General features: G+C 33.9%; 1 protein-coding gene across 2 annotated transcripts in view; it reads left to right on the top strand.

Moving 5' to 3' along the window:
* MDGA2 (MAM domain containing glycosylphosphatidylinositol anchor 2) overlaps positions 1 to 14,218 on the top strand; it is an 826,249-nt gene that overhangs the window by 590,054 nt on the left and 221,977 nt on the right. For both annotated transcript variants that reach the window (XM_030854879.2, XM_060294784.1), the window contains one exon: positions 5,012 to 5,341. In XM_030854879.2, coding sequence (XP_030710739.1) covers positions 5,012 to 5,341 — 330 coding nt within the window. The remainder of the gene's footprint in view (positions 1 to 5,011; positions 5,342 to 14,218) is intronic.

The raw sequence follows: 14,218 nt of genomic DNA, 5'->3' as shown, positions 1-14,218 counted from the left end.
ATAACTGGGACACAAAGCTAGCTAGTCAGTAGGTATGATGGAATGATGTCTTCTGAGTTTTTCTGTACAGAATTCCCTTCCTCACATATATCCCAATGTTAATACTGTTAGTTCATCAAATATATTTTGCTCCCAAAACAAAACCCTTAAATCCTTGAAGACATCATTTTTTTTTCTTTTTTCTCTATCCTGTTTCCCCCCCATGCATCTCAGAACATAAGACTACCAAACAGAAACAGAGTTAACATAGACATATCAGACTGAATGGAAACAATTAGAATCTGTAAAGTTAGTGCTTTGTCAAGTTTAATTGATTTTAAAGAAAACCATTGAATACCAACTATAACAAGGAACCAGGTTCAGGATTAGGGACAAAAAAGAGAGTAAGTCATGGGCCCACTCCCAGGTATTCACAGTCCCCTTGAGGAGTAAGATAAGCATCTAATTATAATAGGACAGGTTATATCTATATACTATCATTTACTATCTCAAGTTGCTTTGCTGATGTAATATATTTCCAGCTCTTTATTCAGTTGGCATCCAGTACGACTACCAAATACTTTTTTCACTCAGATATTTTTATTGTCTTTAACAGAGAATACATGAATAGCAAATCAATTTTTATTTGTCTGATTACACTATTAATTATTTCTAGATTCATTCTTAGCAACATTTTGCCAGTGTTTCATGTTGACCAGAATCCTACCGAGATTGTAAGAAGTGATATATTTGGAGATTTTTAACTAATTTATCTACTTGGAATGGTGGTCAGTGGTCAGTTTGTGTCTCATCATCCTTCTGAAATACATTCTTAACAGAGTTTCAGAAGCTGACACCTGATATTTCTTCTCTCCAAAGAGATGCTTTGTCATTAAAATTTAAAACATTTAAAAAATGTCATTTAATTTAATGTTATTTTTGTTCCATCTACAAATTTTATTTTAATACAGACTATTATGTGTTGTATAATTCATGGAACATCTGACAAACAATCAGTGCATTTTATCATTTTAAATCTATAACTATAGGAAAGACACAATCTCACAGCCTCCTCTTTGTCTTTATCTGCATATTGTATTCCTGGAAGCCATGAGCCTAGACTTCTCCAAAGCCAGTGGTCTTTAGCGCAAGGATAAACTCAAAAAGTAATCTAATTTTAAATAATTGAACTATGCTTAGAACTTTGGTCATTCATAGGCAAAAATCCACTTTTCTCTCTAGGGAAAGGTCCGCAGCAAGCCCTACCCAGATCTTTGCAGTGGCCTTACATTTATACACTAGTTTCATTCTATTCGCAGAACACCTTTGTAAATCTCAAAGTAGAGGGACTTTAGTGAGTGCAATTAGAATGTCCTGGCAAGTAACCTCTCAAAAGTGAACGTGAGCCAACTGCATTCAGTTCTCACAATATTATGAAAGGAGGCTATGGGTTATATTGCAGTGTTTCTAAGCTGATTATCCAGAACAGAGGCTCAGCTTGATGCCAGTTCTTTACATGCATTGCCAGACTAAACAAGTACCTTCTGAGGTTCATCCATCACAATTTAAGATACATTAAGCTAAATCTAATGATATCTCAGGCTGGTGTTACAGGATTTTCTATATTCAGGCTAAGAAATGGCATTTGGGGAAAGGGATTTCTCCTCTCTTTTTCCATAGAATTTCTTTAGTTCTGTAAGAGTCTTGTTATGCCTGTTGGACCCCTGTTATACTCTGGTAGTAATCGCAGATTGATTTTAAGTATTTGAAATCAACTGGTAGGAGGAAATGATTTTAACATTGCATGAAGTACGATAAATTGTTCACTGAAAAGAGTGTTTAATTATAAACGAAGAAACCTGCTTCCCCGTTGATTATATTAAACACTTCATATTTTCAAACCGCTACACTATTGTTAATAAGCTATTTCTCACAATGGGTCTCAGAGGGAGCATAATACAATCACCTCCTATTTTTATAAATGATGCACTTGACCCATAAAAATTAGATTGCCCATATCGGACCACATAGAAATGAAAAACTAGAATTGGCTTTCAAGTTCTTAATGTACCTGTGCCTAGTTAGCAGAGCTATGCTCTTAGTTTTCTGAGCAGCCAAAATAAATTAGAAAATTAAATAAATTTAACTGTCAGATGGCTACACACACACACACTTTTTTTTTTTTCCTTAGAGCATTTCTGTTCAGTATGCAAAACCAGGTATTTTGTTATGGAGTAACATAAAACAAACTCAAAGAGATGGCTCTCCAATTGATCCATGCTACTTATTCTGATATTCCCTATCTTTAACTCACTTGCTAGACTGACTTGTCCCTCTTTTCCTTTTCAGAATATGTCATTTGAAAGACTAATATGATTGACTTTGGCCAAATCATAGAATTGTCTGATACTGAGATCAACAAATATTTGTGGCAATGAGTTCGTTCTTAAAAGCCCACTTGCTTATATTGCTTTCTATCAAAAATATAGTTACATATCATATTTAATTTTATTTCTGAATTGATTATTAGATTTATAATATTTAAAATATTTTTACTTTGGATTTTAAAAGTTATTTCTCATGAATAAAACAGTCCATGATATGTAACATAGATATCGATCTCTTGTTTTTTTATCAGTGGCTTTTGAATTGTTTCGTAGTTTAAATCTAATTTGTCTGATGAATTTGCAGTTCTCTCAACATCAGTATCACTTTAATATGTCACTGTATAGAGAACAAAGCTAGAAAACAAAAGCTGCCTAGTCAATAAATTTCAATCACTGAAACATCAGAGTTTTTTGTCATATTTGTATATGACAACCAACATATAACTTAGGAGTGGAATTTATCCTAAATGTACCCCCATACGAAACTATTACACATATACATACAAAATTTTTATCTTTGAAAAATATGAATCGTCTGTTTAACTTTTTTTAGCTTTATTATTTCTCTATAGAAACAGGATAAGGAAAATTCTTCCCAAATGAAAGGAAACTTTCATTTAAATGTTATGAATGCTAACAAAAGTAAATGTTCCTTGACATACTGTTTTTTTAGGTCTGTTAAAAAAAAGTAAAGGACATTCTATGATCTTATAATTTGCTATGTGCTACAGAAATTTAATTGCATTTGAATTATATGTGCACAGTATATTATACTAAATATAGTAGCCAGATATGGACATTTTCAGCACATTTCCTTTTCTAGATATAAAGTCATATATTTCAGCACCCTATTAAAATATAAATATATGACTGTACATAATAGAATGCCATAATTTCTCCTGATTTCATCCTAAAGTCGTATACTGATAAAGTTATGGTTGGGAATAAATAAGTTTCATAAGTTGCATTTGGAAGATGTAACAAACAACAATATAAGAATGTGATATTTGTCTTTCGGTATTTTCATTAAGACTGAAGCTTTGTGCATTTTCTAAACAATATTTTGGAGGATTCTCCTCTGAGATTCAGAATTCTTCAAACTTATAAAACATTTCATATCTTTTTTTAGACATAGGTATCATATGCATTGGGTAGATAAACTGGACTATAAGTTATGAGTACACAATTTGGCATACATGAGGGTCAAGTTTATGTCTGTTTTGTTCATCTCATGTTATAAGGTCCTTGCCTAGTGCCTAGTCCTGAACAGGAGCCCTATAAATATTTCTTGAATAAAAAGAATGATATAAACGTTGCTTTTGATACTCATTTCTCTCTCCTTATTAAGATGCAAACAAGAAAGCAGATGAAAATATTTGAGACTGAAAAGTAAAGAAAATTAAAATAATTTTTTTAAGATTTAAAAATGTATTAATCTCTAGTGCATTCTTAAATAGTTCTACAGATTTCCATGGTATTTCCTGGCCTTTATTGGACTGAGGAAAATCAAGTTAAATTGAGGAAATTTTACCCAGAATGCAGTTAGAAGGCCTCCAATATCTTCAGGTCTTCTAAATTCACATCACTTTTGCCAGTGTCATCATATATCTAGGTTTAATTGTAAAAGTGAATGATAATTATGTTTCACTGCATATGCTACGTTTCATCATATAGGGATGGTGATGTTAAAGGAGAGGGGCATGAGTAGGATGTTGGAAAAGAGAAAGATGGGTATATGAGTATAACTGCCATAAAAAGGAACAAACTCTATTCCAAATTGAGTACATGGTATCATGCAGAGTTCAGAACTGGAGCCCTTAAGAAGCCAATAGATGCTCCCCCAGCAGTTTCTGGTAGTTATCATCACTGACACAGGTTGTGAGAACAGTACTGACCTTAGACTCAGAAAGCACTGCTGTTAGGATACAAACACAGCATGTTTTCCAAGCCATCTGCCAAGAGGTTCTTTTGGCCATCTGCATGAAATAGCCAGCAAACAGTTTCTACTGGAGACATCTATGAATGGTGGAATAGAGCCATCATAGCAAATTTTTTGAAAAAAGTATTTCTTTCAATTCAGGTTATTTCACTACTATTGAAAATACCTCATGAATATGAACTGACTGAATTTTTACCAAACTAGTTTTGGTCAGCATGTAGATACAATCTTAGAAGAATTTTCTTTAATATGAAATTTGTGCAATATTTGAGTTATTTGGGAAATTGTGCCATAATTAAAGTATGACATGGGTAAGGAATTGGACTTAATGATCCATATAATTATTTTTAACTCTAATACCTAATGACTTTATATAAACACGTTTCATCATTTGTTCAAAATTCAATGGCAACAATGTTTAAGTATCATATATAGATTTAAAGCATTTTTTATATTATTGGAAAATATTAACCAATTTATAAAAATCAGTTTTAGAGTGTCTAAGTGACTTAGGTCTTTAGATTATTTCTAAATTACCTAAATGAGGTTTATTAATATGCACACTACTTGGAAACTGAAGAAACATATGTACATTTTACTTTATTTTGTTTTACTTTATTTCAGCCCAGAGATGACTACCTAGAGTGAATGCATCCCTAACATTATGAAAATAACACTAATAACTTACGAAATTTTTATGTTTTAGCATTAAAAAAAGGACGATTTTGGATCACACCAGATCCTTATCACAAAGATGACAACATCCAGATTGGGCGTGAGGTGAAAATATCTTGCCAAGTAGAAGCTGTTCCTTCTGAGGAGTTAACATTTAGTTGGTTTAAAAATGGTCGTCCATTAAGAAGTTCTGAACGGATGGTTATTACGCAGACTGATCCAGATGTCTCCCCGGGAACGACAAACTTGGACATCATTGATTTAAAATTCACGGATTTTGGGACATACACATGTGTAGCATCTCTGAAGGGAGGAGGAATATCTGATATCAGTATTGATGTTAATATATCCAGCAGCACAGGTAAGAAGCATATTTATGATTCAAAAGATGTTCACATTTAGAATAATTTTCTTTTTTTACGTAAAACAAAATAGTCTTCAGCCAAGCTAAGAACATTCTAATTTTCAAAAAGCTTCCTGAAACCAAAGTCCTAACATTCCGAATGCCCAATAAATATGTTAAGGGACTTTGATTTTGATTAGATTTAGAATTACATTAGGTTTTGATTTAGACTTAGATTTGACTTAGATTTACATGAGGTTTTACAGAAATAGTGCAAATAAAGTTAATAGTGTTGTCTATGATAGGTATAGGCTTCTGGGTTAAATGGTACCAGTTTTTAAATTATTAACTAGTAATTCTCTGTAAAACCTAAAATTATGTTAATTAATAATGTTAAACACCAAATGGCTAAATAATTAGGACAATTTTCAGAATTGTGAAGCAAGCAGAAGCTATTTAGTCCATAGAAGAAAATACCGAGAGATAATTTGAGTATTCACATATAAGGAATATAAGAAATGTATTTTCCACCAACAAAAACCAATGATAAACATGTTAAAATTGTAATCAGGTGTGACTCTTTCAAGAACCTTATGATAGAATCTCTTCACAATGAGAATGGCTAAATATAAAAATAGATTGGAGTGAAATTTCTTCTATTAAGGTTAAAACCAAAAATATGTTATCAATTTTCTCTCAATTAAATGAATGTCTACGGATAAGGAAAATTACAGGGTAATTCTGGTATGGGAGGACATATTAGCTTAATTCTTAGGATGTTTTAAAGCCCTGTGATTCTATGAACTGCAATCAGTATGCATCTGGAGAACTCCAACGTTGCTTTATTTGTTTTGCCAGCTTGTTACTAGATTGAATTTTAATTTAGGATTTTTATATAATCCTAGGGCGAATAACATGTGTTGAAAACATAGAGCACAAATGTAGATAGCAGACATACTCTGTTTGTTTGCTATTTTTAATTGGAGTATATTTGCTTTACAATGTTGTGTTAGTTTCTGCTGTACAATGAAATGAATCAGCTCTATGTATACATATATCCCCTCCCTCTTGGACTTCCCTCCCACCCCCATCCCACCCATCTAAGTCATCACAGAGCTTTGAGGGAATTTAAATGGTTGGCTTCTCCTTTCCAGTCAGGCAGTATTTTGACTCTTGTATGTTAACAGATTGACCTGAGATTTTGTGTCTTTTCATGATTCCAAATTGCAATGCATGCTGGATTGATTTTACTCCTTAAGGGATATGGTCCATACCTCAGGCTGACCAAATGTGCTTACTTTTCACCGTTCTGCATTATTTCTAAAGGATATTCCATTCTAGGGTGATGAAAGGTACTTGTGTTTGGAAATATGTCCTTTTCTAGGTAACAAACAAACAAAACCACAATAACTATTTTTTATCTAACTTGTGTTAAAAATTAGTGCTATCCCTAGATGGACTCATTTGAGGATATCTAAGGAAAGCTGTTGATATGCTCAGTCAGTCATCATTCATTTATGTATTTATTCAATCAACAGATGTCCATTGAATGCCTCCATCAACATGCTAGGGACACCCATATATGATGTTTCCCATAAGAGTAAGAACAATTTTGTAAAATCCATGATCATTTTTCCTTATTTATGAGAGACAATTTTCCAGATGGTCTACACTGAATTATGACCATTGCTTTGTTTGTTTCGTTGTTTGCTTGGTTTTGTTTGCTTGTTTCGTTTTTGAAACCGATGACAAAAACTTATATGTAAAGAATCAGTGCTCCTATCTAAACAGACTTGTCTGATGGGAGTGCAGTTCATATACCATTAAACTTAGACAAAAGAGGGAGCAGAGAATGGAGAGGAGAAAGGAGCATTATATAATTATTCACAAAATGAGTCCTAACATTCATTTTTATATACACTAGTTAGTTACCTGTTTGAAACTGTATTGTAAATGACCAGCATTGATTCATGAAATTTCCAAAAATCTTAAAAGGAAAATTCCAGAAGATGATCAGAAAAGCACAAAATCCTTAAGAAATGCCTCTTATTAATAAAAGTTTAGTTGTAATAATTAAGGTTTTTTAACCATTATTATTTGTCTGGTTACCAAAGGTGACAGTGCTCGAGATGAAGGAGATATATTAAATCCAAAACACTCCCCTTTTTTGTTCCCTATCCACCACAGACAGACCTGGTTGTGGTCTGTCTCCTCCCTAGAGTGGAAGCTCCATGAAGGCTGGGACTTTCTCTGTATTGTTCATTGTTGTAATATCAGCATCTGGAACAATACATGGCACTTAGAAGATACTCAATATATTATAATTAAATCAAAAAAATGAGCTAATTTGTGCATGTAGCTTTCCTTTTAGGTTTCTTTCCTCCTCCTATTATTACCTCTGCAAGGTAGACATTTGGTGTCTCTCTTCTTGATCTTGTAATTCCCTGCAGACTTTAAGAAAATCATTCATAGACCAATTTATACTATTATTTAATATGTTATCACTCTCAGGGGCAGGACTGGCTCCATAATTTGTGGCATACTTTGAAAATTTTTAAGAATGTGTCCCTAGTTCAGAACTTGATAAGGATTCCATGATGGCAATATCAGAGCATTAAACCAAGTGTGGGACCCTTCTAAGCATGGCTGCACAGGTGACATGCTTGCAGGACTGGCCTGTGCACGGGATTGTATTTTGATAGAGGGGTCTGCAGAAGATGGTGTTTAACCCAAAGGATAAGTCATGAATGTGATTACATATTCTATTTTCATGCTGAAACTGGGTTTGATGTTTCATTTTGCTTACAGTAGAGTTGAATACCAGAGTGCAATATAAAGATCTGTAGATCAGAGATTGTGTGATTCAGTTGGTATCAATAAAAATTATTTTTATCCCCACAGAGTAGAAGACTACACTTAAAGCAGTGCTTTAATCTGAAATATAGAGATATTACTGGGGATAGAGTTTGAACAAGCTATATAGCATGGAGGAAAATCTTAAACTATATTAATTCTATGAACCATATAGGATTCAGAGGAAATTCCCACAAATTCAGCAAAGTCAAAAAGAAGGAAGCTACTGTTAAGACATAAGTAAATATGTGGGGCCCTTTTAGATTTTGGGTTTTGCTAGTTAGTACTATTTTAGGGAATTTAGAATTGACCAAGTGGTCAGTGGTTTTCTTATGTGTTAAGCATTGTGATTATGTTAAATGTAAGCAATTTTAGGATGACATTTTAAACTTAAAAAAAAATCTGAACCTTTTGTTTTTCATACAAAATCTTACATTGAATCTTAGTTGTTACTGTGTTTTAAGAGACATATATGAAACTTACTAAGATGAGAATGAGGTACCATAAGGCACTTCTGCCTAAGTTTGAAAACTGTTTCTTTAAATGACAGAACTGCATCTCTAGATACGTTTTTGAGTACTTTAAAATTGAAATATAAAATATCTCAGGAAGGTAAATCCTAGTTTACAGAATTATTCATATTTTTAAAAGGCAGTGATTTGATTTAAAAAAAAAAACTTTGAAGAGAGAGACTACATACATTTTGGAGTTTTCCTCATGCATCTGACTGAATAATAAAAACTATGATATATGTGATAATAGATTATGTCTTCTTTTCACATTAATTCAACATTAGAAACATTTTTTTTCCTCCTGGTTCTGCAAACATGCAAACTGTTTTATTGTGAGTATTTGTTGTTCTGTCAAGTTAAAATCATGTCCCTTGCAGGTTCTTTTACTGTGTTACTGCTCTGTATCTAGCTGTATGTCTCATGGTGACAGACAGTGGGCCTTGCCCTTAGGGAGCTTACAATCTAAGTTGTCAAATTACTTAGTTGTCAGATGATTTAAAAATAAGGCACGATGTATAGTGGAATGGATGCTGTACTTAAAGTTTTATCAGACTTCTGTAGGACTCGTGAATGTTTTTGTCAATGTAAGCACAGGAAAATTCCACAGAAAAACAATATTTAAGTTAAATCTTGCTAGAAGGAGCATTATGACAGTGACAGTGAAGGGAGAAAACATTTGGCAAAATATACAGGATGAAGAAAGTCCCAGAAATATTATGGGATTCTTGCTTTTTACTGTAGAATTAATATTAACTGATATTAATACAAGCAAGTTTTATTGGTTTATTTCAATTTTATTATTATCCTTAATGAAGCTATATTTTATGTGGCTAGACTGCAGGTAACTTACATTGTAGTAATTGTAAAGTTCTCAATTAAAAAATTAAATATACTGAAATATTAGTTGTTGCAGTTAATCTTGTAAAATGAAAATCGTTCACATACTTGCTGGAAAATGCATGTAAATTTTAGCCTAAAATTTTGGCAACAGTTAAAATCAACTCTTAAAATATTATTTCTTGTTTCTTATTCGTTTACATAAGTATAATTGTTACAGTAGATTTTTAATTTTCAGAGGGTTGCTGAAAAATATCCCATTGCTTCCTCCAGTATTGTTATGCATAAAGTCCTTTGGTGCTCTTCTGCTTGCATGTATTCCTTTGCATGACCTGAAAACTCGTAGGTTTATAGTAAACTCTGAAGCATCTGCATCATGCCTAGAAAATATAAACAGTGAGCCTGGTGATCTGTGGAATTCCATGGTGAGACATCTGGTAGGCACATATAGCAGAAGACTCAATACAAATTTGATGATTTTTTTTTTTCTCCTCTGTTTGAGTACAGGGACATTTCATATAGCAGAAAATGGAGCAAGATTTAGAGGATTAAACCGGAGGCAGCAACATAAGCATAGGTACACAGAGAAGGTAACAAATTGAGAAAATTAGTTGGAAATTTTATCTTTGCTGCTGACTACCTGGCTAGTTACTATAATTATGATAGCTAATTGTCTGTACAAGTATTCACACCTGTGAAATAAAAGTTCTTGATAATAGAGGACTATGGTACACAACTAATAAGAATAGTTGATGAGCATGAGCGCAAAAGACAAATGATTGTCTTCTTAATTGGATTTGCTTCTTTGCCCTTTTCAAGTTAAGGAGGAGTAGAAACTCATGAAATTTTGCTGATCAGAACTGAAGTTTTATAGAATGACTATAGTGGGTGACAGGTTGTTTTATGTAAGAGGAAGTCATAAGTAAGACTAACACATGTAAGAACTGACAATGAAACTTCAGAGGAAGCTTCCATGTAGTCAAAAGTTATGTAATTGGTTCCTGAGTTACTGGACAAAGAAAAATTCATTTTCTTTCTTGACTCCAAAATTGTGAGGTTCAACCATCACATCCAAATTAATGATGGAGAACAGAGGTCAGCAATTTTTTTCTGTAAAGAGTCTGATAGTAAATATTTTAGTTTTTCAGGCTATATGGTTTCTGTTGCAACTGTTCTGCTCTGCTAATATAGTAGGAAAGCTGCCACAGACAATAAAATGAATGGGTACCGCTTTGTTCCAGTGAAACTTTATTTACAAAAACAAGTGGTGGACCATATTTTCCCATAGGCCATAGTGTGCTAACCTCTAACCTAGACTTCTGAAACCCTGGTAATTAAGAAATAGAATCATAACAAAGCTGAACTCTGTGAACTTACTAGGAAATTAAGTTAAATCCATGTATAACTTATTTGTTTGTACAAACATCAATCTATTTTCTAATGATTGAGGCAAAAATCTCAGTTATTCCTTATTTCTCATTTATGTGTATACAGTTGACCCTTGAACAGTGTGGGGGTTAGGGGCACTGACACCTGAGCTGTGAAAAATCCGAGTATATTATAGTCAGACCCTCCATATTCGAGGTTCCACATCCTCATATTCAACCAGCCTGGGATCATGTAGTGCTATAGTACATGTTTATTGAAAATCCACACAGTTCAAACCCATGTGGTTTTAGGGTCAACTATATTTTACTGGGCTCCTTGTTAAACATATTGTTCTCTGCTAGGGTGCCCATGTTCTAGAATTATGCTGCAAGGATTCCTGAGATTACTTTGCAATTGCTCGTCTCATTCCTAGCATATAAGATTTTCTGCTACTGTCTCTATTCTGTTTGTGAACTCTTTCACCTATTTTTTTATCTGTTTCTATATATATATATTTAAATTTTGAATGGCTGAGGAAACAATGAAAAAAACCACAATTTTAAAACAGTGAGATTTACTCCGAACTTTAGAGTCTTCCTGGATATGGAGACAGTTTCCTTATTTCAGAATGGATGGCTGACTTTCACACTGGCCTTAGGCAGGACTAATTTCATACAGATTGAATTTACTCTTTAGGTGTTGAAAATTCCTCTCTCTCAGTTGACTCTTGTGTTTATTGGAAGGGGTATTATAACTGTCCCTGATAAGGGCCAGAAAGAATAGTGTTTTAATCAGTGTGTCACTAGGGAAACTATCCCACTAAAAAAAATAGAATTATCTCTTCTACAGCCTTTCCCACTTCCTTTTCCTAGGCATTGAAAATGCCTCTTCACCTATATAGCATTGGAACTGGAACTAAACGTGGCTAGCTGATATCTTTACTGTGGCTCTTAGACCCTTAAATTGCTATTGTGTTTAATGAACTTACCAAAGAAAAAGGAACTGCATAATATTGTTTTTATTGACCATGTATACAGAACATTCCTCAGGAAATATTGGGCTTACAGCATACTTGTAGAGATACCTAATTCCATTTATTTGTGCTTTTTCAGTAAAGGATGGTATTAATGTCAGCCTACATGGCAGGCGTAGTTATAAAATTCATATTTAGGTATATAGAATTTACCAAGAAGAATATTTTATGCTTAACATTGCCTATTAGAAAATAGGTTTTACTCATTATATTAAATGTTTATAAAAATTTAATAATTTGGAATTGTTTCTTCTGCTCATTTATGTTAGCCTTAACATTGTTCTGTGGCTAATGCAGGTTTTCTATATAGGAGACATGTAAACACAACAATCTGGAAGTCTTGGGAGTGGTTAGGGGGCTTGTCTGGAAACTGTTTGAATGAGTAATACAGTTGTTGTTTTTTTTAACATCTTTATTGGAGTATAATTGCATTACAGTGGTGTGTTAGTTTCTGCTTTATAACAAAGTGAATCAGCTATACATATACATATATCCCCATAACTCCTCCCTCTTATGTCTCCCTCCCACCTTCCCTATCCCACCCCTCTAGGTGGTCACAAAGTACCAAGCTGATCTCTCTGTGCTATGTGGCTGCTTCCCACTAGCTATCCATTTTACATTTGGTAGTGTATATATGTCCGTGACACTCTCCCACTTCATCCCAGCTTATCCTTCCCACCCGCCATGTCCTCAAGTCCATTCTCTACATCAGCGTCTTTATTCGTGTCCTGCCCCTAGGTTCTTCAGAACCATTTTTTTTTACAGTTTTTATTCAGATTATATATTGAAAATAATGAAAGAAGGAGGGCAGACAGCAGAAGCAAGAAGAACTACATTCCTGCAGCCTGTGGAACAAAAACCACATTCACAGAAAGGTAGACCAGATGAAAAGGCAGAGGGCTATGTACCAGATGAAGTAACAAGATAAAACCCCAGAAAAAAATTGAAATGAAGTGCAGATAGGAAACCTTCCAGTAAAATAATTCAGAATAATGATAGTGAAGATGATCCAGGACCTCGGGAAAAGAATGGAGTCAAAGATCGAGAAGATGAAAGAAATGTTTAACAAAGACCTAGAAGAATTAAAGAACAAACAAACAGAGATGAACAATACAGTAACTGAAATGAAAACTACACTAGAAGGAACCAATAGCAGAATAACTGAGGCAGAAGAACGGATAAGTAACCTGGAAGACAGAATGGTGGAATTCACTGCTGCAGAACAGAATAAAGAAAAAAAATGAAAAGAAATGAAGACAGCTTACAAGACCTCTGGGACAACATTAAGCACAACAACATTCTCATTATAGGAGTGCCAGAAGGAGAAGAGAGAGAGAAAGGACCAGAGAAAATATTTGCAGAGATTATAGTCAAAAACTTCCCTGACATGGGAAAGGAAATAGCCACCCAAGTCCAGGAAGCGCAGCAAGTCCCATACAGGATAAACCCAAGGAGAAACATGCCAAGACACATAGTAATCAAATTGGCAAAAATTAAAGACAAAGAAAAATCATTGAAAGCAGCAAGGGAAAAATGACAAATAACATACAAGGGAACTCCCATAAGGTTAACAGCTGATTTCTCAGCAGAAACTCTACAAGCCAGAAGGGAGTGGCATGATATACTTAAAGTGATGAAAAGGAAGAACTTACAACCAAGATTACTCTACCCGGCAAGGATCTCATTCAGATTCGATGGAGAAATCAAAAGCTTTACAAACAGGCGAAAGCTAAGAGAATTCAGCACCACCAAACCAGCTCTACAACAAATGCTCAAGGAACTTCTCTAAGTGGGAAACACAAGAGAAGAAAAGGACCTACAAAAACAAACCCAAAACAAATAAGAAAATGGTCATAGGAACATACATATCGATAATTACCTTAAACGTGAATGGATTAAATGATCCAACCAAAAGACACAGGCTTGCTGAATGGATACAAAAACAAGACCCATACATATGCTGTCTACAAGAGATCCATTTCAGACCTAGGGACACATACAGACTGAAAGTGAGGGGATGGAAAATGATATTCCATGTAAATGGAAATCAAAAGAAAGCTGGAGTAGCTATACTCATATCAGATAAAATAGACTTTAAAATAAAGAATGTTACAAGAGACAAGGAAGGACACTACATAATGAACAAGGGATCAATCCAAGAAGAAGACATAACAATTATATATGCATGCAACATAGGAGTACCTCAATACATAAGGCAACTGCTAACAGCTGTAAAAGAGGAAATTGACAGTAACACAATAATAGTGGGGGACTTTAACACCTCACTTACAC

The sequence above is a fragment of the Globicephala melas genome, chromosome 2 (genome assembly GCF_963455315.2).
Source record: "Globicephala melas chromosome 2, mGloMel1.2, whole genome shotgun sequence".
Classification (NCBI taxonomy): domain Eukaryota; kingdom Metazoa; phylum Chordata; class Mammalia; order Artiodactyla; family Delphinidae; genus Globicephala; species Globicephala melas.
Note: the sequence above shows the minus strand (reverse complement) of the source record. Positions and strands in the feature narration are given on the sequence as shown.